At 66.3% G+C, this 23441-nt stretch overlaps 4 protein-coding genes across 8 annotated transcripts; 3 read left to right on the plus strand and 1 right to left on the minus strand.

Annotated features, from left to right (window-relative positions):
- The first annotated feature begins 715 nt into the window (after positions 1 to 715).
- Positions 716 to 7998, plus strand: GRK2 (G protein-coupled receptor kinase 2). Of its 2 annotated transcripts, none has more exons than XM_056493637.1 (21): positions 716 to 1044; positions 1980 to 2056; positions 2640 to 2713; positions 2858 to 2959; positions 3152 to 3226; positions 3683 to 3744; positions 3963 to 4014; positions 4149 to 4240; positions 4465 to 4564; positions 4671 to 4749; positions 4827 to 4957; positions 5218 to 5312; positions 5390 to 5497; positions 5582 to 5648; positions 5812 to 5912; positions 6006 to 6072; positions 6158 to 6253; positions 6330 to 6492; positions 6573 to 6709; positions 6802 to 6915; positions 7109 to 7998. In XM_056493637.1, the coding sequence occupies exons 1-21, from the start codon at positions 932 to 934 to the stop codon at positions 7268 to 7270; spliced, it is 2067 nt and encodes a 688-aa protein (XP_056349612.1). In that variant the 5' UTR covers positions 716 to 931; the 3' UTR covers positions 7271 to 7998. The 2 variants fall into 2 exon arrangements, with proteins under 2 accessions (XP_056349612.1, XP_056349613.1); XM_056493638.1 differs by having other exon boundaries at positions 6805 to 6915.
- A 1092-nt stretch (positions 7999 to 9090) lies between these two features.
- On the plus strand, positions 9091 to 15077 carry ANKRD13D (ankyrin repeat domain 13D). Its single transcript, XM_056492495.1, has 15 exons — positions 9091 to 9261; positions 10057 to 10192; positions 10272 to 10396; positions 10911 to 10956; positions 11039 to 11182; positions 11620 to 11809; positions 11898 to 11964; positions 12037 to 12118; positions 12382 to 12443; positions 12520 to 12650; positions 12862 to 13019; positions 13100 to 13246; positions 13470 to 13633; positions 13711 to 13790; positions 14206 to 15077. Exons 1-15 carry the CDS (start codon positions 9172 to 9174, stop codon positions 14444 to 14446), a joined length of 1863 nt encoding a protein of 620 aa, XP_056348470.1. The 5' UTR covers positions 9091 to 9171; the 3' UTR covers positions 14447 to 15077.
- Positions 15078 to 15579: 502 nt separating this feature from the next.
- Positions 15580 to 21849, plus strand: SSH3 (slingshot protein phosphatase 3). 4 transcript variants are annotated; one of them, XM_056491927.1, is made up of 14 exons: positions 15580 to 15856; positions 16752 to 16789; positions 16917 to 17078; positions 17492 to 17610; positions 17674 to 17745; positions 17830 to 17895; positions 18302 to 18490; positions 18601 to 18694; positions 18782 to 18910; positions 18984 to 19030; positions 19111 to 19257; positions 19690 to 19890; positions 20118 to 20405; positions 20485 to 21849. In XM_056491927.1, the coding sequence occupies exons 1-14, from the start codon at positions 15595 to 15597 to the stop codon at positions 21143 to 21145; spliced, it is 2475 nt and encodes an 824-aa protein (XP_056347902.1). In that variant the 5' UTR covers positions 15580 to 15594; the 3' UTR covers positions 21146 to 21849. The 4 variants fall into 4 exon arrangements, with proteins under 4 accessions (XP_056347902.1, XP_056347904.1, XP_056347903.1 ...); XM_056491929.1 differs by having other exon boundaries at positions 20129 to 20405; positions 20485 to 20869; XM_056491928.1 differs by having other exon boundaries at positions 15756 to 15856; positions 16913 to 17078.
- Positions 21850 to 21868: 19 nt separating this feature from the next.
- POLD4 (DNA polymerase delta 4, accessory subunit) lies at positions 21869 to 23267 on the minus strand. The gene is made up of 3 exons (XM_056491938.1): positions 22774 to 23267; positions 22583 to 22694; positions 21869 to 22431 (listed from the first exon to the last, which is right to left on the minus strand). Exons 1-3 carry the CDS (start codon positions 23009 to 23011, stop codon positions 22407 to 22409), a joined length of 375 nt encoding a protein of 124 aa, XP_056347913.1. The 5' UTR covers positions 23012 to 23267; the 3' UTR covers positions 21869 to 22406.
- Positions 23268 to 23441: the final 174 nt, after the last annotated feature.

A 23441-nucleotide genomic window follows, 5' to 3' on the forward strand; every position in this document is an offset into this window, starting at 1 on the left:
CCCGGTGTCACACACACACACCCAGTGGCACACACTCGGTGCCACACACACACTCCCAGTGTCACACACGCAGTGTCACACACCCAGTGTCACACACTCGGTGGCACACAGACACTCCCAGTGTCACACCCGGTGTCACACACATACACCCAGTGTCACACACCCAGTGTCACACACATACACCCGGTGTCACACTCCCAGTGTCACACACACACCCCCCCGTGTCACACTCCCAGTGTCACACCCGGTGTCGCACACATACACCCAGTGTCACACACCCAGTGTCACACACATACACCCAGTGTCACACACACACTCCCAGTGTCACACCCGGTGCCACACACACACTCCCAGTGTCACACACCCAGTGTCACACACATACACCCGGTGTCACACACCCAGTGTCACACACACACACTCCCAGTGTCACACACTCTGTGCCACACACACACTCCCAGTGTCACACCCGGTGCCACACACATACACCCGGTGTCACACACCCAGTGTCACACACACACTCCCAGTGTCACACCCGGTGCCACACACATACACCCGGTGTCACACACCCAGTGTCACACACACTCCCCGTGTCACACTCCCAGTGTCGCACACACCGCCGGTGCCACAGCCGGTGGCACGGCCCCTCCCGCCGGGCGTGGCGGCGGCGCTGTCCCCGCCCACCCGCGCTGTCCCCGCCCCGCTCCCGGTGCGGCCGCGCCCCGTTCCGCGCTGCGCTCCCGCCGCTCCGAGCGCTGCCGCCGCCCGCGTCCCGGCGCCGCCGAGCCCCTCCCGGCCGCTCCCCGCTCCTCCGCCCGGCTGTGTCCGGCCCCGTTCCGCTTCCGGGCGCGGTTCCGGTTCCGGGGCCGGCGGGTCGGGTCGGGCCGGGGCCGGTGCGGCTCCGGCGGCGGCGGCGGGCCGGCGGCGCGGCACGATGGCGGACCTGGAGGCGGTGCTGGCGGACGTGAGTTACCTGATGGCCATGGAGAAGAGCCGCGCCGCGCCCGCCGCCCGCGCCAGCAAGAGGATCGTCCTGCCCGAGCCCAGGTGAGGCCCCGCCGCTGCCCCTCCGCTTGTCCGTCCGTCCGTCCGTCCATCCCCAGTACCGCCACCTCCGGGCCCTTGGTCACCCCTTCCCGGCACCGCCCGCACGGGCCCGCGGGTCACGGACATCTCCCGCACACGTGTGAGCGGGGCACACCTGCCCGGACACAGGGACACGGACACACGGATGTGGACACAGGGACACGGACACACAGGGACATGGACACACAGGGATAAGGATACACAGGGATATGAACACACACGGATACGGACACACAGATATGGACACACACACGGATATGGACACACACGGACATGGACACACAGACATGGACACAGACACGGGTGTGGATGCCCATGGACACACAGGGACATGGACAAACACTCGTCATGCTTGTTGCGCAGACAGACATACGGACATGGATGCACACACGGATATGGGCACACGGATGTGGATACACACACATCACACCTGTTGCACACACACACTTCCTGCCAGACACAGGGACACACAAACACGGACACATGGAGACGGACACACATCCTGCCAGACACACAGACCCACCCAGCTGCGTGTCCCCTCTGTCGCCGCCGTGTCACACCCGTGTGTACACAAACACACACACCTGTACCCAGGTGTGCAGAGGGTTACTGTCCCCACTCCCCATGCCAGACCCCGGTGTCCCCCTGTCCCTTTGCTGCCAGGCACCTGTGACGTTTTTTAGGGAGGACACTCGTCCCACCCTCCCTTGGGCCCCAGTGCGTGGGCCACGCTCTGATCCTGGCACCCATCAGCGTGCCACGCTTGGGTGGGGACACACAGGATGGTAGGACATGCATGCCACTGGGGCTTGGGGACACAGGAGGAGAAGGAGAGGAGGGGTGGGGAGCAGGGGTCCATCAGGGGGCACGGCTGAGCCCCTCTGGTGTGTCCCCAGCATCCGCAGCGTCATGCAAAAGTACCTGGAGGACCGAGGAGAGGTGACATTTGACAAGATCTTCACGCAGAAGATTGGTGAGCTGGGGACACAGGGGCTGTGGGGGTCACAGGGGCTGTGGGGGACACGAGAGGGCACCTGGGCCAGCACCCACCAGAACGGGGCAAGTGTGGATGGGCTGGGGGCTGCACTGGTGACCACTGTGACAGCGAGAGTGGCCATGGGAATGGCAGGGGGCTGTGGGGCCGGCCTGGACAGGGGTGCTGGGGGCTGCGCCACGTTCCCCACCCTGTGTCCTCTGCCCTGTCACTTCCCCCCACGCCAGCACAAACCGTCCGGGGCAGGAAGCGCCTCTCACTTCCTCCTGCCGGCTCCGGCGGTTTCCGGGCACGTCCGCACTGCTCTGTGTGCCCGCCCGTGCCCCTGCCCCCACCGTGCCCCACAGCAGCCCCCTCTCTGCCCCGTGCTGTCCCAGGGTGCTGCTCCCCATGCCAGCTGTGTCCTTGCCACCCTGTCACCGTGCCAAGTGTTCACCGGTCCCTGCTTGGCACCTCCCCAAGCCTGGCACTGGAGAGACAGCAGGGCTGGGCACGCCCAGGGATGTCCCTGTGTCCCTTAGCCTGGGCTGTCACCTCTCACGCTGTGACTCTGTCCCTGCAGGCTACCTGCTTTTCCGTGATTTTGCCTTCAACCAGGCCGAGGAGGCCAAGCCACTGATGGAATTTTATGAGGAGGTGAGGCAGGGGGACCCAGGGGACAGAGCACCACCTGAGATGACGGTGCCCAGGTTGCTGGGAGATACTGTGAGGGGATGGGATAACCTGTGCCCCAGAGGGGCCGCAATTCCCAGTGTGCCACTGGAGCTGTGCCCTCTCCAGATCAAGAAGTACGAGAAGCTGGACTCGGAGGAGGAGCGAGCCGCCCGCAGCCGCCACATCTTTGACCATTACATCATGAAGGAGCTGCTGGCCTGCTCCCACGTGAGTGCCAGGCGCTGGAGGGATGGCCCCCTGTCCCCACAGTGTCCTCATGGGGAGCTCCAACCCCCCCACAGGCTGGGACCCACATCCCGGCCCTATGGATGGGGGTTCCTCTGTGGATTCCTGCCTCATGCAGCCCTGCCTGGCTGCTGTCCCTTCTGCCCGAGGTGACACGGTCCTGTCCCCTCACAGCCCTTCTCCAAGAGCGCCACAGAGCACGTCCAGAGCCGCCTGAGCAAGAAGCAGGTGCCCCCAGATCTCTTCCAGGTGGGCGTCACCTGGGGCAGGTCCTTGCCACCTCTAACACTCAGAGAGTTAATCCTTAGATTAGAGGGGGCTAGGGGTGACAGAGTCCCTGAAAGTGGGAGGGGGGTGTCCCAGGAGGAGTGGGAACCCCAAGGGATGGAGAGAGGGTCCCCAGAATGTTGGGAGTGAGGGGGAATTGCTGGTGGTCCCTGTGGGGTGGTGGGAGACTGGGGGCTGGAGGTAGAGGGGGTCCTCAGAGGGAGGTGGTTGGGACCCTGGATGTCACCCTAGGGGTCCCCAGGGCTGGTGATGTTGGGGTCCTCAGAGACTGAGGTGGCAGGAGCATCCCCAGGGGCCTGAAGGTGGCAGTGGGGGGGAAATGAAATCCCAGGGTTGGAGGAAACCCCACGTGATGGTGGGATTGGGGTGACCTGGCTGGCCCCAGGGAGCCAGCACTGAGCCCTGTGTCCTCCCCAGCCCTACATTGAGGAGATCTGCCAGAACCTGCGCGGGGGCATCTTCCAGAAATTCATTGAGAGGTGAGTTGGAAGGAAATTCCCATGCAGATTGGGATGTCCCATCCCTCTGTCTCCCAGCTCAGAGAGGGACTGGGGATCCCCACACCAGGGACTCGGGGGTCTCTTCCTTTCCCAAGTGTCCTGGGGAGTGCTCCCTGTCTCCAGACAAATCCAGGGAGTCTTTGAAGGGCGTGTTTCTCCAGGATCTCCACTCTTGCCCTCTGTGCTCTTCCTTGCAGTGACAAGTTCACGCGGTTCTGCCAGTGGAAGAACGTGGAGCTGAACATCCATGTGAGCAGGAATCCCTGCCCCTCACCTCCCAGGGAGGAGGATGTGCTTCCAGGGAGCCTCTGATCCCTCACCTGGGAAAACTGGGGCAGGGGTTGGTGTCTAGGCTCATGCCAGTCTCCTCCTCACCCCTGCAGCTCACCATGAATGATTTCAGCGTTCACCGAATCATCGGCCGCGGCGGCTTCGGGGAGGTCTACGGCTGCCGGAAAGCGGACACGGGCAAAATGTAACGGGAATGCTCCGGCGTGGGACGGCCCCCTGGGGTTTTGGGGTGCTGGGGGGTCCCGGTGGCGTTGCTGTGATGACACAGTGTCGAAGAGGGCTGCAGGAATATTGTCGTGGCTGCAGGCACCCGGGGCTGGCAGGGAGGTCAGGGCTGGGGGCGGGAGCTGGGTGCTGGCCCTGCTGTGGGGACGTGGTGGCTGCAGGGACTCCGTGTCCCCTCCCCAGGTACGCCATGAAGTGCTTGGACAAGAAACGCATCAAGATGAAGCAGGGCGAGACGCTGGCCCTCAACGAGCGCATCATGTTGTCCCTCGTCAGCACTGGGGTGAGGGGACACCCTGACCTGTTACCCCCACCCCTGGGCAGGAGACAGGGGACAGGGACAGGGACAGGGACAGGGAGGGTGACCCAGTGTCTCCTCCTCCTGCCAGGACTGCCCGTTCATCGTGTGCATGTCCTACGCCTTCCACACGCCCGACAAGCTCAGCTTCATCCTCGACCTCATGAACGGTGAGACCCCAGCCCTGAGCCGCTCCCAGGGCACAGAGCCCCCTGCTCTGGGTGACAGCCAGTCCCTGTCCCCACAGGGGGGGACCTGCACTATCACCTGTCCCAGCACGGCGTCTTCTCGGAGGCGGAGATGAGGTTCTACGCGGCCGAGATCATCCTGGGCCTGGAGCACATGCACAGCCGCTTTGTGGTGTACCGTGACCTCAAGGTGACCGTCCCCACCTGCAGGGACATCCCCAAGCCTTTAGAAACCCCTCCCGTGGGCACCCACTGGCATCACAAACCCTGCAGGAGCCCTCAGAACACCTAGAGGATACCCTCAGGTCCAATGGACACCCCAACAGCAAAATCCATGGGCACCCTCTGAGACTTCAGGGGCACTCAGACACCCCCAAATCCCACAGAGCCCCCCAGGCTCATCACCCCCATACCCACGGGGCTCAGGGTGTCACCCTGGTGTCTCTGCAGCCGGCAAACATCCTCCTGGATGAGTTTGGCCACGTCCGCATCTCCGACCTGGGCCTGGCCTGCGACTTCTCCAAGAAGAAGCCCCACGCCAGCGTGTGAGTGTGCACACACCCCTGCCCGCCCTGCCCCCCCGCCCGGGGCGGCCCCTGACCCCCCTGTGCCCCCTCCCCAGGGGCACCCACGGGTACATGGCGCCGGAGGTGCTGCAGAAGGGGGTGGCCTACGACAGCAGCGCCGACTGGTTCTCACTGGGCTGCATGCTCTTCAAGCTGCTCCGGGGGTGAGTGTGGGCTCGGCTGGGCACAGCTGGACACAGCTGGGCACAGCTGGCCACTGCTGAGCCCCCTCTCCCTCCGCGCCACAGGCACAGCCCGTTCCGGCAGCACAAGACGAAGGACAAGCACGAGATTGACCGGATGACCCTCACCATGGTGGGTGGGGGCACTGAGGGGGCTGTGGGCACCCACTGGCCTGGGAGGCACACAGGGCATCAGGGACAGCTGGTCTTTGCCCAGAGCACACGTTTGTGCCCATCTGTGTGTCAGTGTGTGTCCCTGTCCCCGCTCACCAGTGTCCTCGTGGAATCTCCCGCAGGCCGTGGAGCTGCCGGACTCCTTCTCCCCGGAGCTGCGCTCCCTGCTCGAGGGGCTGCTGCAGCGGGATGTCAACCGGCGCCTGGGCTGCATGGGCCGAGGGTCAGTGTCCCCCAGGCCCCCAGGGGATGGGGCAAGGTGTGCTGGCACAGCGCCCCTGCTCCCTCACATTCACCTGCTCTCCTTCCTCCTCAGGGCGCAGGAGGTGAAGGAAGAGCCCTTCTTCAAGGGCCTGGACTGGCAGATGGCATTCCTGCAGAAGGTGAGCGGTGTGTACCCATGGCTGGGGACAGGGACAGGGACACAGAAGTGGGCAGTCACCCCTCTGACCCCATTGCTGCCCACAGTACCCGCCACCCCTCGTCCCGCCCCGCGGCGAGGTGAACGCGGCCGACGCCTTCGACATCGGCTCCTTTGACGAGGAGGACACCAAGGGCATCAAGGTACCGGGCACTGGGGCCGAGCGTGGGGGCGTGGTGTGTCCTGCAGCCCCTCACCCCGGCATCCCACCCTGCCCAGCTGCTGGAGAGCGACCAGGAGCTGTACCGCAACTTCCCGCTCACCATCTCGGAGCGCTGGCAGCAGGAGGTCACCGAGACCGTCTTCGACGCCGTCAACGCCGACACCGACAAGCTGGAGACTCGCAAGAAGGCCAAGAACAAGCAGCTGGGCCACGAGGAGGGTGAGTGGGGCCGGGGACCCTCGCCCTGAACCAGCCCTGGCCACATCCCAAGTGCTGATCCCGCCTCCCTGCCATCCCAGAGTACGCCATGGGCAAGGACTGCATCATGCACGGCTACATGGCCAAGCTGGGCAACCCCTTCCTGACGCAGTGGCAGCGCCGCTACTTCTACCTCTTCCCCAACCGCCTGGAGTGGCGCGGGGAGGGTGAGTCGCCGGTAAGGAGGGCACGGCAAGGGCGGTGAGGGGTGGGGGGGCACTGGGGGACCCCGGTGGGGGCATGGGAACCGGGCTGAGCCTGTCCCCCCAGCAGTCCCTGCTCACCATGGAGGAGATCGACTCGGTGGAGGAGACGCAGGTGAAGGAGCGCAAGTGCATCCTGCTCCGCATCCGCGGGGGCAAGCAGTTCGTGCTGCAGTGCGACGTGAGTGTGTCTCCCACGCCACCCCTGGCTGCTGGCCACCTCCTGCTGCCTGCTAGCCATCCCCTCTGCTGGCCACTGGCCCGGCACGTTTAGTCCTTCAGGCATCAATACTGAAAACGTGGCCTGGCACTCTGGGGAGGCCCAGCTGCCCTGTGCCCTGTCCCCCGTGCTGACGCCGTTCCCTGCCCCGCAGAGCGACCCCGAGCTGGTGCAGTGGCGGAAGGAGCTGCGGGACGCGCAGCGCCAGGCGCAGCAGCTGCTGCAGCGGGTGCCCCGCATGCAGAACAAGCCCCGCTCGCCCGTGGTGGAGCTCAGCAAAGTGCCGTTCATCCAGCGCTCCCCCAACGGGCTCTGACCCCTCCCCGCGCCCCCTTCCCACCCCACCTCTAATTTATTGGGTTGGGTTCCCGCGTGTCCCCCGCTCTCCGTGTGCCCGGGGGAGGCGGGGGGGGGGACACGCCCGGTGCCGGTGTCACCCGGGGGCGTGGCTGCGGTGACACCCGCCGCACCTTCTCCCCGGTGTGCCCGGCCGGGCCTCCAGGAACTCTCCGGCTCAGATGAAGGCAGCCCCCGTCCCTTCCCGCCCGCTTCCCAGTGCCGTGTGTGCCAAAGGGGCTGGCGGGGACCCTCAGCTGGCATGTCCCCCCTGCCTGTGCGGCTGTGCCCCTCCCGTGGGTGACACCCCCTCGTGTGTGTGTTTGTGTGTGTGGCTGTGTGCAAGCGTGTGCCCAGGGGACCCCCTGTAAATATTGTGTCACGGGTCCCCTTTGCCCCCTGCTCTGCCACTGCCCCTCCTGCCTCTCCCCAGGGCACCCCCAGCCCCCTGCCCTCCCTCCTGAGGAGAAAGGAGCAGGAGGAACCCCTTAAATCAGCCACAGGTGGGCCTAGGGGTGCCCCTGCCCCCCAGTCCCCAGCAGCATCTGTAAATATTCGTCTGGTCGCTCTGCTCCCGGGGCTGAGGGGGCACGGGGCAGGGGGGGCACTGGGCAGGGCGGGGCACTGGGTGAATGAGGTTTTCATGAGCAGAGATGTGAGAATGCCAAAAAAATAAAAGAGTTTTTATAATAAAAGGACAGAAAAACACCATCCAGCTCCAGTGCGAGGCGATGTCTCCAGGCCTGCTGAGGGTGGCACAGAGTCCTTGTCACCTCCTGTGGTGTGGGAGCCTCCTGTATGTCCCTCTATGGACACACCAGCATTTTGGGGACATCCCAGGGCCTCCCCAAGCCCTGTAGCATGGGGATTCCGGGCCACCGTGGGCTGCTCGGGGTTGTGTCCCCTGTTGCTGTGCTGTCCCCAGGGTTGATCTTGGCTGTCACTTGTCACCCGGCAGTGCAGGTGCCACCTCTTCTGCCCACACCCTGCCTGTGGGCAGCACGTCAGGGCGCGGTGCAGCCAGGCTGGTGCTCCGGCATTCCTGGGGAGCAGCAGGGATGGGATGGGATGGGATGGGATGGGATGGGATGGGATGGGATGGGATGGGATGGGATGGGATGGGATGGGATGGGATGGGATGGGATGGGATGGGATGGGATGGGATGGGATGGGATGGGATGGGATGGGATGGGATGGGATGGGATGGGATGGGATGGGATAAAATCAGGATTGAATGGTCCTGAGCACCAGGTACCCAGTGGTGTTATGATGTAAAAGGGGTCAGGGATCCCCGGGCCCCCGCCAGGTGCCCAGCAGGAGATGCTGGCTACCGGCAGCCCTCGGTACCGGGGACAGCTGGGAGCTAGCGGGTGCCAGATTTCAACCTCGATGGGAGAGGGTGAGACGGGGCGGCCCTGGGCTGAGTCCGGTGCCGGTTCCAGTCCCATTCCCGGTGCTGCTGCAGCGGCGGTGCCCACAACCACGGTGCCGGTGCCGGTGCAGTTCCCAGTGCCTGCTCCCATTCCCGTTCCCGATGCCGATAACGTGTCAGGTGCCCCGCTCCCGATACCTCGTTCCCTTTCCGGTGCCCGTTCCCGTGCCGGCGCCCGTTCCCTTTGCCGCTGCCCGGTGCCGGTGCCCGTTCCCTTTGCCGCTGCCCGTTCCCGGCGCCAGTGCCCCGCTCCCTTTGCCGGGCCCGGTCCCGGCGGCGATGCCGGCCCTTTTCCCGCCGCCGGTGCTCCCGGCCGTTCCCGGTGCCCGGTGAGCCCCGCCCCGCGCCGCCGCGCTGCGCCGCCGCCGCCCCCGCGCAGCCATTGCGGGCAGGCCCCGCGCTGCGGCCCGGTCCGTCCGCCCCGGCGGCCCCGGGGACATGGTGCCGGGATGGCCCGGCCCGCCGAGACCTTCCCGCTGCACCGGCTCGTCTGGCACAACCGGCACCAGGCGCTGGACAGCGCCCTGCGCGCGGGGACGGTGGGAACGGCGCCGGGAGCGGCACCGGGAGCGGGCACCCCCCACGCACCGGCACCGGGAACGGGAGCGGGCGGGAGGGGATGGGATGGGATGGGAGGGAGAACGGCGGGGCCCGCAGCGCGGGGGTGGGGGGACTGGGAGCGCTGGGAATGCTGGGGGGGGACTGGGAGCGCTGGGGGAAACCGGGAACGCTCTGCGCAGGGGGGGGAGGGGGGGTGGGATGCTGGGAGAACGGGAAGGACCGGGAGCACTCCTGGGACTGGGAGCACTGGGAGACACTGGGAGCAGTGCAGGGACAGGAGCCTTGACGGACGGGGGGCACTGGAGGGAGACGGAGAGCGTTAGGGAAGGCTGGGACACAGGACACTGGGAACGCTGGGGAGAAGACTGGGAGCATTGCAGAGGGACTGGGAGCGCTGAGAGAGACTGGGAGAACAGGGGACTGGGAGAACAGGGAGCATTGGGAGCACTGGAGGCACAGGGAACTAGAGGGAGGCTGGGAACACTGGGAACATGGGGAGCTGGCAGGGACAGCGCTGGGAGCATTTGTGGGTACTGGGAGTGCTGGAGGAAGACTGGGACTCAGGGGACTGGGAGCACTGGAAGAACTGGTGGCACTGGAAGGACTGGTGACACTGGGATAATAAGGGATAGTGTAACACCACAGGCCTGAAAGCATCTGGGAGCTCTGGAATGGGGTTAGCAGGGCTGGGAGCAGCAGGCCTTGGGAGCATGGTGGGCACAGGGGAGCACTGGGGTGGCACAGGGAGGGGACAGTGACCCCCACCCTTCCAGCATGACGTGGAGCTGACAGACCCGCGTGGCCGGACGCCCCTGGAGCTGGCCGTGTCCCTGGGGCACCTGGAGTCGGTGCGGGTGCTGCTGCGGCACAACGCCAACGTGGGCCGGGAGAACGCCAACGGATGGACGGGTACAGGGGCACAGAGGGACTTGGGGACGCCATCCAGGGGTGCAGGTGGCCTCTGGCTGATGGCACCCCGTGTCCCCAGTGCTGCAGGAGGCGGTGAGCACGGGGGACCCCGAGATGGTGCAGCTGGTGCTCCAGTACCGTGACTACCAGCGGGCGACGCGGCGCCTGGCCGGCATCCCCGAGCTGCTCAGCAAACTGCGGCGGGTACAGCCCCCGGAGCTGCACCCCAGAGCTCCCCAGGGACACCCACCTGCCCCATCCCTTCGCTCAAGACTCCCCACCTCTCCAGTGACTCCAGCAGAGACACCCCCAGTGTCCTCCATAACCCCGCTCTTTCCCCAGGGACATCCTGCCTATCCAGCCCTACTTCCCCAGATTGCCCTGATCCCCACCCTGTACCCCAACAGGGATCCCCATCCCTGCTCTTCCCACGTCCCCAGTGGTCTGAGAAGGAACCCCGAATCCTCCCCAGAAGTCCCCATTGGCCCTATTCTTTCCCTGGGGAACCCCTGCTTCTTCATTTCCTCTGGGACTCGCTGCTTATCCTTCCCTGTGGACCTGCACTAATGACCCCACTCTCTCTGATCCCCACCCGGGACCCCAACAGGGACCCAAGGACCCCCATCCCTGCTCCCCAGACTCCCCCCTCTCTCCAGTGACCCCAGCAAGGATCCCCCAGCCCCTCCATATCCCCCACCACGCTCCTCATCCCTTCCAGGCATCCGACTTCTACGTGGAGATGAAGTGGGAGTTCACGAGCTGGGGTGAGCGTGGCCGGGCTGGGCAGGGCAGGGGGGTCCCCAGGGGCCCCCGGGCCGCGGGGCTGAGGGGTATCTGTGCCCGCAGTGCCCCTGGTGTCCAAGGTGTGTCCCAGTGACGTGTACCGCGTGTGGAAGCGCGGGGAGAGCCTGCGGGTGGACACCACCCTGCTGGGCTTCGAGCACATGACGTGGCAGCGCGGTCGCCGCAGCTACATCTTCAAGGGGGAAGGTGAGCTCCGGCCCCCCCGCGGCCCCTCAGTCACCCTGGGCAGCCCCCAGACCCCTGCACCCTGAGTGCACCCCTGTCTGGATTCCCTGGGGACCCTCCAGTCTTAGTCGGGAGCCACAGATCCCCTGCACTATAAATACACCCCAATAAAGACCCCAGATTCCCTACAGGGACTCCCCTGGAGATCCCCCAGACCCTCTGAACTATAAACTCTCCCATAAGGACCTCCCAGATCCCCTCTAGGGACCACGTGGGATTCTAGTCCCCCCTCCCAAGGGGAGCACCTCCGTTCTTTTTCCCCCTTCCTGAGGGAACCACCTCAGCTCCTACATGTACAAGGGGCCCCCAGTCCCTCCAGCCCCCCGGATCCCCAGTGTCCCCCAGGCCAGGGGCTGTCACGGGGGGCCGGGTGCTGACCCTTCGGTGTCCCCACGCAGACGAGGGGGCCGTGGTGATGGAGGTGGACCACGACAAGCAGGTGGTGTACACGGAGACGCTGGCGCTGGCCCTGCACGAGCCCGAGCTGCTGCTGGCGGCCATGCAGCCCACCGAGGAGCACGTGGCCGGCCGGCTCACCTCGCCCATCGTCTCCACGCACCTGGACACCCGGAACATCGCCTTCGAGAGGTGGGGAGGGGAGCCCTCAGCAGGAAGGGGGAGCGTGGGTGAAGGGGAAGGAACTGCTCTGTGACCTGAGGCCTCCCCGCTCCGCCAGGAACAAGTCTGGGATCTGGGGCTGGCGATCCGAGAAGATGGAGGTGGTCAGTGGCTATGAGGCCAAGGTGAGCACGGAGCTGTGTGGGGACACTGGGGACACCCTGGAGTGTGGCAGGCCTGACAGTGTCCCCACACAGGTGTACAGTGCCAGCAATGTGGAGCTGGTCACCAAGACCAGGACGGAGCATCTCTCTGACCAGGACAAGTCCCGCAGCAAAGGTGACAGCCCGGTCAGCCAATCAGGGGGCCTGTACACGGTGGGGACATGCCACCCTGCCTGGGTAGCACAGGTGTCAGGCGTGGGACACTGGGTGGGACACTCAGTGTGAGGTGTGACATGTCAGGTGTGGGAAACTGTGGGAATAATGTGGCAGGCATGGGATAGCACACGGGATATCCCCCATGAGGGATGTGACCGGTGACAGCCCTGGGACTCCCTCCCACTGCCCACACCTCACCCCTGCACCCCCCTCTCCCCCCAGGCTCCAAGACCCCCTTCCACTCCTTCCTGGGCATCGCGCAGCAGCATGGCACCCACAACGGGGTGAGTGGCCATCCCAGGGGTCCCTGGGGAAACTGGCGGTCTCCAGGGGGGCTGAGCAGTGCTGGTGTCCCCATAGGCACCTGTCCTGCAGGCTGCCAGCCCCACCAACCCCACGGCCATCACCCCTGAGGAGTACTTTGACCCCCACTTTGACCTGGAGACCCGCAACATCGGGCGCCCCATCGAGATGTCCAGCAAGGTGCAGAGGTGAGGCCAGTGCCCCAGGGTCACGACCTAGGGGTGGTGACAGAGTCCTGGGGATGTGGCACTGGGCATCAGGAGCCATGGGGTGGTGACTGGCCATGTCACTGTTGTCCATACCCCGGGGGTGTGGCCATGGTGCCGGGGTGGTGGCACTGGGGGGTGCTGGTGGCCGGTGGCCCTGCGGGTCCCCGTGCCCACGGTGGTGCCTGGGCAGGTTCAAGGCGACGCTGTGGCTGTGCGAGCAGCACCCGCTGTCACTGGCGGAGCAGGTGACGCCCATCATCGACCTCATGGCCATCTCCAACGCCCACTTCGCCAAACTGCGTGACTTCATCACCCTCAAGCTGCCCCCTGGCTTCCCCGTCAAGATCGGTGAGAGGGAAAGCTTGATTTGGGGTGGGATTAATAGGGGCAGGAATTCACTGGGGCCTTAACTGACCCTGTACCCGCAGAAATCCCCCTGTTCCACGTGCTCAACGCCCGCATCACCTTCAGCAACCTGTGCGGGTGTGACCAGCCCCTGGGCTCCGTGCGGATCTGTGCCCCTCAGGAGCCCTCCGGCGCCCACCCCCCTGGCACGCAGCCCTCGGGGCCCAGAGGTGAGGCTGGGGGGGCCAGAGGGCTCCCGGGGCCAGGGTGGGGCCGGGACTCCGTGGGTACAGAATGGGGTGGGGCGTGGGGTGATGTGGGGTGTCACGGGATGCTGTGGGGTGGCCTGAGGCGCCGTGGGCGCAGCGTGCCAGGGGGGCGGCACGTGCTGTGGGACGCTGTGGGGTGCCAAGGGGACACTGGAGGGTGCTGACGGCTGCCGGCGCCCGGCAGCGTGGCCATTCCCGTGCGAGGTGGAGGCGGGCGTGTTCGAGGTGCCGGCGGGGTACACGGTGCTGGGCGCGGGGCGCAGCGAGCCCCTGCGCGACGAGGACGACGACCTGCTGCAGTTCGCCATCCAGCAGAGCCTGCTGGACGCCGGCACCGAGACCGACCAGGTGCGGCCACGCCCCCTCACCTGGACACGCCCCGCACGCACCCGGACACGCCCCTCACGTGTGGTCACACCCCACAGGTGACCATCTGGGAGGCGCTGACCAACACCCGCCCCGGCGCGGAGCCGCCACCCTACGATGAGGACCTGCAGCTGGAAAGGTGAGGTTCCATCTGCGGGGGCGTGGCCTGGGGTGCCACACCCACCTCACCTGGGTGGGGCCAAACTGGGCGGGGCAGGGGTTAAAGGTGTCAGGGTGGGGCAGGTACAGAGTCCGTGGGTGTTGGAGGGACGGGGTTAAAGGTGTCAGGGTGTGGCCGGGGGAGGGGCTGAAAGGGAGGAGCTTCTTGCTGCCTAATGGGCGTGGCTAACCGCAGGTGTGGGTGTGGCTAGCAGCTGGGCAGGGCATGTGGGGAGGGGCATGGCTCTCCAGGCCATCTGAGGGGTGTGAAGGAGGTGTGGCCACCAGGGGTGGGGCACCGGTGTGCCAGAGGGGGTGTGGCTGCCATGACGGGGGTGTGGCTGCCATGACGGGGGTGTGGCTGCCATGTGGCCCCGCTGCTGTCCCCTCCCCAGGGCCCTGCAGGAGAGCATGCTGCTGCAGGCGGGGCCCAGCGCCGAGCCCCCGGCCGCCGGGAGCCCCCCGGGAGCGGGCGGCGGGAGCCCCCCGGGCCCCCCCGGGTACGGCAGCTTCGCGGAGCAGCTGCGCCTGGCCATGGCGCTGTCGGAGCGGGAGCAGGAGGAGCGGGAGCGGCGGCGGCGGGAGGAGGACGAGGAGCTCCAGCGCATCCTGCGCCTGTCCCTCACCGAGAAGTAGCGCCCCGGGGCCCTCCACGCCGGCACAGGGACGTCCCGCGCGGGGACGGGGCTGTCCCGTGTGGGGTCACCCCACGCACGGGCGCAGATGTCCCGCGTGGGGACACCCCTTGCAGGGATAGGGACACCCCACCCAGGGGACGCCCTGGTGTGGGCACTGTCCCACAGCAGGGTGCCCCAGTGCGGGCACAGCCCTGCCTGGGGAGCAGCTGGTGTCGGGATGGCCCCCCCATGATGGGGACCCCCCTGATGTGGGCACAGCCCCCGCACAGGGGATCTGATCCAGGGATCCTCCTACCCCCGGGACCCCCAATCCAGGGCTCTTCTCCCACCAGGCTCAAACCTCAGCCCAGGGACTCTCACCTGGGGACCGCCCCTCCAGGGATATCCCTGTGCCCAGGACCCCTCCCTAGGGACCCCCCTTCCTCTTTGGTGTTGTACTGTGACCCCACGGGGGGCAGGACGGACCTGGGGGTCCCCGTGGGATGCAGGTGACTCCTGTTTTACGGCGCTGAAGTGTGGGGGGGACTTCTGGGGGACCCCCAGGCCTCGTCCTTTGAGGCAGTGGGGGGGGCAGGGGAGCCCCGAATGTCTGTACATATACATATACATATATTATATATATACACACACGCGTGTCTGTGCCTGGGGGGTGATGGGTGGGGTGTCCCAGGGGTGGAGCCTGGGAAAGGGGATGGATCCTGCAGGTAGGGTGGGGCTCAGGTGATGGGGCTCATCCAGTAAGCGTGTGGGTAGCAGAAGTGGGCTGCTCCCCTTCTGCTCGCCCCAAATCTGGCCCTGTGCCCCCATTCTTGGCCCAGAGATTGATTTATTTTGTTTATATTACCAGGGAAAAGACTCTTGCCCAGAGAGGGGTGGCTTGGCTGGGGATCCATGGGGTCACAAGGGGTTCTTTGGGAGTGACCTGCTGGGGACACTTGAGGCATTCCCACCGGCTGAAACCTGGGGTGTCCCAGGTGCCGGGGGCCCTCGGGGGGTCCACAGTTTCTGGGGATCTTGGGAAGGCATCACACGTTCTGGCGCCTGGGGGAGGGTCGTAAGAGCCAGGGACCCTTGGATGGTTCCCGTTTTCGGAGAAGTTTGGGATGTCTCAGGGGCTGGAGTGTCAATCTTGCCTTGCCCGCACGGATGTGGGGCCCAGAGGGCTCCGGGGCACCGGGGACGTGCCGCTCTGAGGGACGGCGATCTTGGAGTCCCGGCTGCGGCGTTTCCGTGGCGGGGGGAGCCGTGCCGCGCCAGGACGTGCCCGGGGCCGTGCCCGCTCCCGCTCCCGCTCCCGTTCCCGACCGGGCGGGGCAGCGGCGGCCCTTCCTGCTGCGGAGGGGCGGCGCGGCGGGGCATGGCGCTGGTGACGGTGCGGCGGGCGGGGGGCTCCGCCGGGGGCCCCGCGGTGAGTGCGGCACCGGGGCGGGCGGGGACGGGGCATCGCGGCAGGGACCGCGCGGGGGGCCCGCAGCCCCGGGAGGTCCCGGTGCGGGATGGCACGGGGGATCCCGGGGAGCACGGATTGTCCCGGAGCAGCGGGGGGGCCCCGGTGGGGCAGTACGGGGTTGGCCGGCGGGTCCCGGAGCTCCTGCGGTTCCCTGGGGAAATGGGGCGGTCCGGGGGATCCCGGTGTGGGGAGCCGGGGCTGCGCGGAGTGTCTCGGAGCCCCGGGGGTTCCCGGGGGTTCCCGGTGCTCCGGAAGGTCCCGGGGGTGCCAGCGCAGGGGTGGAGGGGTGAAGGTTGCTCCGGTCGCTCCTTGTGCGGGGTCATCCCAGGCGCTTCAGATGGGACTCTGCTGGGAGTTTACTGGGAGCCGAGTTGCCCTCAGCACGCGTTGGAGTTTCCTGTACTTCCGGACGGGGTTTCCCCATAGTTGAGGGAGGCATATGGAGGTGTGGATGTGGGGGTGGTTGTTCCGAGTTGCTCTCACTTTCCCCAGCGCTCCCGGTTACTTCGTTGTTCCACTGTCGCCCAGTGTCCCCACCCTCTCCAGTAACCCCCGGGCCTTTTCATCCCAGGCCCTCCCTTCCAGAGCTTTCACCCAGCCAGAGATGGGGGCCACAGGGGCAGGACACCTGCCCCGCCATCCCGAGGGGGGTCCCCAAACCATCTCCACAGCGGGACCCCCAAAAGGTCCCTACGCCCCCCGCCTTGGGCCCACACTCTTTGGTGGTGGGGGGAAGGGGGTTTAGGGGGTCATTAGACTGTCTTGTCCATGCTGGTGGGAGCTTGTGGGACCCCCGAGCCTGGTCCATACCCTGGGACCACAGTTCCCCCAGGAATTGCCTCCCAATTTGCAGGAGGAAGATGCTCCCAGACGTGGCCAACTGCAGCGACGGTGAGAGGGAGTTCTGAAACCTCGGGGTGGGGGACATTGGGGCGGGATGGGGACACAGCTTCTCCCCCCTCGGGGGAGCACTCTGGGGGTGCCCTGGGTGCTCAGGACGCTCCTGCCCCCCAGGCAGAGCTTCGTCATGGTCAAGGGGGCAGCGCGGCTGCTGCCGGCAGAGGAGCCGCCCCCGGCCGAGCCCCCCGCGGCCGAGCCCCCCTGGCAGGCCCCGGGACAGCAGGAGCAGCACCTGCACCTCATGATGCAGCTGCTGCGCCCCCAGGACGCCATTCGGCTGGTAGGACACGGATCCCACCTCCAGGAACATGGGGGTGGGATGGGGGCAGGGAAACGGATGGACGGGGGCAAGACGGGGAGAGAAAATTGACAGGATGGGACAGGATGCACTGGACTGAGAATGGGGATGGGATGGGATGGGATGGGATGGGATGGGATGGGATGGGATGGGATGGGATGGGATGGGATGGGATGGGATGGGATGGGATGGGATGAAGTTGGGGACAGGATGGGGATGGAAATAGGAACATAGAGGAGGGGTATGGGAATACAATAGGGATGGGGACAGGATGGGGATAGGGATGGAATGGGAAGCGATGAGGAGGGGCTATGGCCCAGCCTGATGCTCCTCCTCGGTCACTGGGAGCACTGGGAAGGGGCAGATCTCCCCTCCGACGCTCCCCTTTCCGGCAGGCGGTGCGGCTGGAGTCAGTGCAGCCGCGGCGGGTGCGGTACCTGCTGGTGGTGCGGCCGGAGGAGGCGGGAGCTGAGGCGGAGACGGCGCTGCTGGGTGTGGATTTCTCCCACGAGGGGTGAGCGGGGTGCGGGGGGGGCCCGGGGAAGCGTCGGCACCCCCTGACCTCTGCCTGTCCCAGGGCCACCCGCTGCACTCTGGGCATGGTGCTGCCCCTCTGGAGCGACACCCAGGTGTTCCTCGACGGCGACGGGTAAGGGTGGGGCGGAGTTTTGGGACAGGGACTTAGAGGGGTCGGGGTGCCCGCTCTGATTCCCGTGTGTCCCGTGATGCCCAGGGGTTTCAGCGTGACATCGGGGGGACAGACACGCATCTTCAAGCCCATCTCTGTGCAGACCATGTGGTGAGCGAGGCCCGGGTGTGGCCACGGGGAGCCTGGGGACCACCCTGGGCACGGGGGGTGTGGGTGGCATGGTGGGCACAAGGCGGGGGCACCACCTCGGGGGCTGGGGACATGGTAGTGCTTGGGCACAGGGGATCTCAGCTCCACAAGAGACGCGGGGGATGTGGCACTGCTGCAGTGGCATCCTGGGAATGGGGATGTGGGCACCACGCTGGACACAGAGATGTGGGCACAGGGGATTTGGGCATCACCACGCCACCACCGTGGGTACCTGGGCACAGTCATGAGGAAGGAGCTGGGGAGGATTTGGGTGGCGCCCACACTCTGGGACAGCCAGTGAGAGGGACACAGCTGTCGGGGTGGTGCCGGGTGGGGCAGTGCAGGAGTGGCAGGTGCTGTGCGGCAGGGCCGCGCTGCAAGAGCTGCACCTGGCCTGCGAGGACGCGGCCCGCGGCGGGCACATCCCCGGAGGCCCCGCGCTGGCCTGGGCCCGCGGCTACGCGACAGCGCTGGGCTCGGAGCAGAGCTGCCTCAACGAGTGGCTGGCCATGGCTGACCTCGAGTCCGTGCGCCCCGCCTCGCCCACAGCCCTGCGGTGAGCTCCCTGCCACACCCCGCGGCCTGCTGGCCAATCGCTGCTGCGCCTGGCAGGGCGCGGCCGGGGCGGGGCAGGTGACACCAGTGACAAGGCGGTGCCGGTGCCAGGCCGGCCGTGCTGGAGCTGTCGGAGCAGGCGGTGCGGGCGCTGCTGCGGGAGGTGATGGCCGCTGCCGACCTGGAGAACGTCACCTCCAAGGAGGTGGGTGGCACCGGGCGGGGTGTCCCGGGCACGGGCAGTGTGTCCCGGGCACGGGCAGGGCCGTCCCTCACCCCGGGTGATGCCCAGGTGCGGGAGGAGCTGGAGCGGCGCACGGGACACAGCCTGGCCGAGCACAAAGATTTCATCGACAACGAGATGCTGCTGGTGCTGGCGCAGATGGATCGGCCTTCCCGTGTCTTCCCGCACCTGTTCCTGGTGGGCGGCGGGGCTGGCGGGGCGGGTGGGGCGGGTGGCACTGTCCCCTCCCCTCACCGCTGTCACCGCGCAGGGCTCCGAGTGGAACGCAGCCAACCTGGAGGAGCTGCAGCAGAATAAGTGAGCGTGGGGTGGCACTGTCGTGGGGTGGCACGGGGTCATGGTGGGGTGCCCCTAGGGTGCCACTCGTGTCACCGCAGGGTCACCCACATCCTGAATGTGGCGCGGGAGATCGACAACTTCTTCCCGGCGCTGTTCACGTACATGAACGTGCGAGTGTACGACGAGGAGGCGGCCGAGCTCCTGCCCCACTGGAACGACACCTTCCTCTTCCTCTCCCGCGTCCGGTCAGTGGGCACGGGGGTGACACCACGGGGGACATCGGGGGCACAGAGGGGCGGGGGAGAGGGAGACATGGGGAGGGGTCTTGATGACTCAGGTGTTGGGGTGCCCTGGGAGCTGGGGTGGCTGGGGACATGGGGAGCTTTGGGGACACTGGGATAGCTGGAGGATGCTGGGAGCCCTGGGGATCCTGGGACGGCTGGGGGACACTGGGAGCCCTCTGGACACGGTGTCCCTGGTGACTGGTGTGGCTGGGGGACACTGGGAGCCCTCTGGACACGGTGTCCTTGGTGACTCTGGTGTGGCTGGGAGACACTGGGGGCCCTGTGGACACGGTGTCCTTGGTGACTCTGGTGTGGCTGGGAGACATTGGGAGCCCTGTGGACACGGTGTCCCCGAGTGCCCCCGTGCCATGGTGGCAGCTGTGGGCGCCGCAGGGCGGCGGGAGGCCGGGCGCTGGTGCACTGCCGGATGGGGCTGAGCCGCTCGGCCGCCACGGTGCTGGCCTACGCCATGAAGGAGTTCGGGTGGCCCCTGGAGCGGGCGCTGCGGCACGTCCGGCACTGCCGGCCCGGTGTCCTGCCCAATCCCGGCTTCATGCGCCAGCTCGACTTCTACGAGGGCATCCTGAGTGCCAGGTAAGTGGGGACAGGGTGGGGACAGGTGGGTGGGGCCACACCCCAATGTGGCAATAGGGTGGGGCTTGTTGAGACCACGCCCCCTTCATGTGGAGTGGGTGGTGCTCCTGTGACCACGCCCTACTCGGCAAGGCGTGGAATTTTTGTGGGGGAGGAGCCTATGGGAACACCACCCTGCCGAGTGGGTGTGGCTCCCAGAGGGGGCGTGGCCGGGCGCTGATTGACAGGTCTGTGGCAGCCGGCACAGCAGCCTGTGGGAGCCCCGGCCGGCCGAGCAGGCGCCGCACCCCGAGGAGGACACGGCGAGGGACACGAGCGGGCTGTCCTCGCTGTCCTCCTCGCTGTCCTCCTCGCTGTCCTCCCCGCTGGCGTCCCCGCAGCCCTCCGAGGAGGAGGCAGCTGCTGGGGGGCTGCTGGGGGCTTCCCGGCGCCCCCGCATCTCCCTGTGCTCCGTCATGCGGAGTATCAGCCTGCTGGAGACCCCCGAGCAGCTGGGGGAGCCCCTGGCCGAGGAGGTGAGCAGGGGTCAGGGCGGGATGGGGGTGCCCAGCTGTGGGGTGACAGCAGCAGGATGACCCCGCTGTCCCCCCTCAGGTGTTCGAGGCCGCGGAGGAAGCAGAGGGTCCATCGCCGAGGTCACGGCCCTCGTCCCGCCCGCGCGGGGTGGTGCGCCAGGCCAGCCTGGATGGCGGCCCCGCCCCGCTGTGTGACCACATCCATGGTGACGGCCACACCCAGGCACCTGGCCACGCTCACAGCGATGAACCCACTCCTTAATTTGGGAGGCATGGCACAGCGCCTCCTCGCTGCCATAGCAACAAGGGGACGGGAGTGGCCTACGGCCGGGGGCGTGGCCAGCGGCCGGCGCGCCCCGCCCACGCCCCGCCCGCACGCTGAGGCTGGGAGGTGCTTCTGCCTCAGCGCCACACGCACAGACACCTACACCACTCCTGCACTGGCAATAAAGTGTGGAAATGCAGCTCCTCATGGCCTTGTGACCCTGAGCACCTGGAAGGTTGGGGTGCTGTCAGTAGGGACTAGAGTGAACGCTTTGGGGGCACCGGGCGGTCACGGGAATTCAGCGGCGCCATGTTGTGCGGCACGGAGGAAACTACAACTCCCGGCGACCTTTGCGCGAAAACAACTTCCGGGTTGCCACGGCAACCGTCGCGGCCTAGGCCGGGACTGGCGCCTAGACTGGAATCAGGAGTGGAATTGGTGCTGGAAGAGGAACCAAGGGAGTCCCGAGGCCTGACAGCGGAGGACTAAAGCACAGAGAGCCGCAGCTCGTTGTGGCCGTGGCGGAGGGGAAAGCCGGGTGCTCCCCCCACCACCCCGTGAGATGGCGTCAACCCCCTCCCTTCACATTATGTCACCCCTGACCCACAGGACACCTTCGGGTTGCTCCAAGCCCCATCCAACCAGGCCTTGGACACTTCCATGGGCAGCTATGGCAGACACTTCTCTGGGCAATCTGCCATGGCCTCACCACCCTCACAGGGAGGAATTTCTTCCCAAAACCCCACCTAAACCCACTCTCCCAGGGAAGGAGCTTCCTGGCTGGAACTGCCCCTGAGGTTGCTGCTGTCCATCTCCTTGGGCTGTTCCTGCAGCTGGAGCCATCCCAGACATTTCCTCCTTTCCTGGGACACCCCACAGGCTGGGACTGGCCCTCTGCCAAGGAAGCAGCATGGGAATCTCCTTCTTCCCACCAGGAGGGCACAACCCTGGGTTGGCTTGTTTTTTGGGGGTCCACCTAAACATCTCCATCCTGTGCCCAGCAGAGGAATTATGCCTCTGTAGAAGATATCCAAGGGACAGTAGCTCCAACAGAGGGACCAGATCTGCCTGGATAACATGATCCAGAGGGTCAGGAGCCTGCAGTGCAAGTGGGACGGGAATTGTGGGTGTCCCCCCTCACCCATCCCAGCCTATCCCTGGTTACTACTGGCTCAAACACTCCATTGCAGCCTTGGGATAGAAACAATTTATTTTATTGATGAAGCAACAGAAAGAGCTGGTGAATTAAATCATCAATAACCTGAATAACTAACAGCCACATGCTGTTATTTAGAATTCTGCACACAGCAAAGCTGCTGATTAGGGTTACTGTCACAGGACACTGTCAGTCTTCCCACCCCACTGCAGGATATCCCCACAATCCACAGCCACCTGCTCACTTTCATCTAATTTTATACCTCATTCTTCATTTTTTTCACCCCATTCCAGGGGGAAAAAAAATCCCACCTCCCTTTCTCCACCCAAGAACAGATTTTTCTCCCTGGGTCCCAGTTAGGTGGCATTAAACCATGTGGCTGGACACCCCACCTGGCATTCTGGGGGGATGCAACTTCCTGCCCTCCCCTTCACCCCAAGAGCTTCACCCTACCCCGTGCCCCTCCAGACAGCACACGGCACCCCTTCCTTCGCTCACACCAGCTTTAATCCTCCGGGTGTCCCTGGAACAGGGTCTGGGGGTGTTGGGAATGGTCCCCCCACTCCCTCGGCGCGGCAGCTCAGAGCTCGTAGTCGTGCCAGAGGCTGCGGGGGCACGAAGGGGTCAGCGGGAAGGGCGGGACTCACCCTGTGCCCCCCTCCCATCCCATCCCATCCCATCCCATCCCATCCCATCCCATCCCATCCCATCCCATCCCATCCCATCCCATCCCATCCCATCCCATCCCACACTCACCTGTAGGTGACATCGGGGTTGTCCCGGTGCTCCAGGAGGGCGTCACGGACGGGGCCGGGGGGGCTCAATCCCAGCTCCTGTGCCCGCTCCCAGCGCTGCAGGCGGGTGATCCCTGCGGGATACCGAGGGCTCAGTGGGGCCGGAGGGAGCCCGGGGCCACCGGGACAACCGGGACAGCTGGAGGTGCTTACCGGTGCAAGGTCCGTATTCCCAGGAGAGGTCGAAGCGCCGCAACATCTCCAGGAGCGCCGGGTCCGGGGGAGGCTGCGAGGGGGCGCGGGGACAGTCCCGCACCTTCACCTGCACTTTGTCCTTGTCCTTGTCCTTCTTGCTCTTGTCCTTGAGCCTGCCCGGGGGCCGCCCCGGGCCCCGCCGCCGCGGGAAGGAGTCGGTGATGCGCCGGGGCTGCTCCATGGCCCTGCGCGACATGGAGCTGGCACGGCCCCGCCAATCCCGGGAACCGGGAGGGACCCGCCGCTACCGGGAACCAGCGGGAGGGACCCGAGGGACCCGCCCCTGCCCGCGGCCGGGCGGAAGCGGTGGGGCCGGGCTGGGGAATCGGCCAGTGCCGCCCTCGGCCACTGCTACCGTCGGCCCCTGCCACCCTCGCAGTGCTCTCGGTCCCCCGCACCCCTCAGCACCTACCCCGGCTGTCCTCGGGTGCTGTCACCCCCTAGTTGTCCCCGCCGCCAGCCGCGCTGTCACCCCCGCGCCAGTTCCTGTCACCCCGAGGACACTGTCACCTCCATCCCAGTGTTCCCTGTTCCCCTGGCACTGTCACCCGTGTCAGTGACCCCAGGCACTGCCACCCCCCAGCTGTGCCCACTACCCTCTGGCATTGTCAACACTGTGACTGTCC

Source organism: Oenanthe melanoleuca, chromosome 5, assembly GCF_029582105.1.
Source record: "Oenanthe melanoleuca isolate GR-GAL-2019-014 chromosome 5, OMel1.0, whole genome shotgun sequence".
NCBI classification, from domain to species: Eukaryota; Metazoa; Chordata; class Aves; order Passeriformes; family Muscicapidae; genus Oenanthe; species Oenanthe melanoleuca.

Excerpts from the sequence above, each read along its gene's own strand:
- POLD4 (XM_056491938.1), bottom strand. The coding sequence starts at position 23,011 with ATGTCGCGCAGGGCCATGGAGCAGCCCCGGCGCATCACCGACTCCTTC. Across the intron at positions 22,695-22,773 it reads GGAATACGGACCTTGCACCG|GGATCACCCGCCTGCAGCGC; the intron begins GTAAGCACCTCC and ends GGTATCCCGCAG. Across the intron at positions 22,432-22,582 it reads AACCCCGATGTCACCTACAG|CCTCTGGCACGACTACGAGC; the intron begins GTGAGTGTGGGA and ends GTGCCCCCGCAG.
- ANKRD13D (XM_056492495.1), top strand. The coding sequence starts at position 9,172 with ATGGCCCGGCCCGCCGAGACCTTCCCGCTGCACCGGCTCGTCTGGCAC. Across the intron at positions 11,810-11,897 it reads CGGAACATCGCCTTCGAGAG|GAACAAGTCTGGGATCTGGG; the intron begins GTGGGGAGGGGA and ends CCGCTCCGCCAG. Across the intron at positions 12,119-12,381 it reads GGACAAGTCCCGCAGCAAAG|GCTCCAAGACCCCCTTCCAC; the intron begins GTGACAGCCCGG and ends CTCTCCCCCCAG.
- GRK2 (XM_056493637.1), top strand. The coding sequence starts at position 932 with ATGGCGGACCTGGAGGCGGTGCTGGCGGACGTGAGTTACCTGATGGCC. Across the intron at positions 3,745-3,962 it reads TTCCAGAAATTCATTGAGAG|TGACAAGTTCACGCGGTTCT; the intron begins GTGAGTTGGAAG and ends TCTTCCTTGCAG. Across the intron at positions 5,313-5,389 it reads AAGAAGCCCCACGCCAGCGT|GGGCACCCACGGGTACATGG; the intron begins GTGAGTGTGCAC and ends CCCCCTCCCCAG.
- SSH3 (XM_056491927.1), top strand. The coding sequence starts at position 15,595 with ATGTGGGGCCCAGAGGGCTCCGGGGCACCGGGGACGTGCCGCTCTGAG. Across the intron at positions 19,258-19,689 it reads CTCTTCCTCTCCCGCGTCCG|GGCGGCGGGAGGCCGGGCGC; the intron begins GTCAGTGGGCAC and ends TGGGCGCCGCAG. Across the intron at positions 19,891-20,117 it reads GAGGGCATCCTGAGTGCCAG|GTCTGTGGCAGCCGGCACAG; the intron begins GTAAGTGGGGAC and ends GCTGATTGACAG.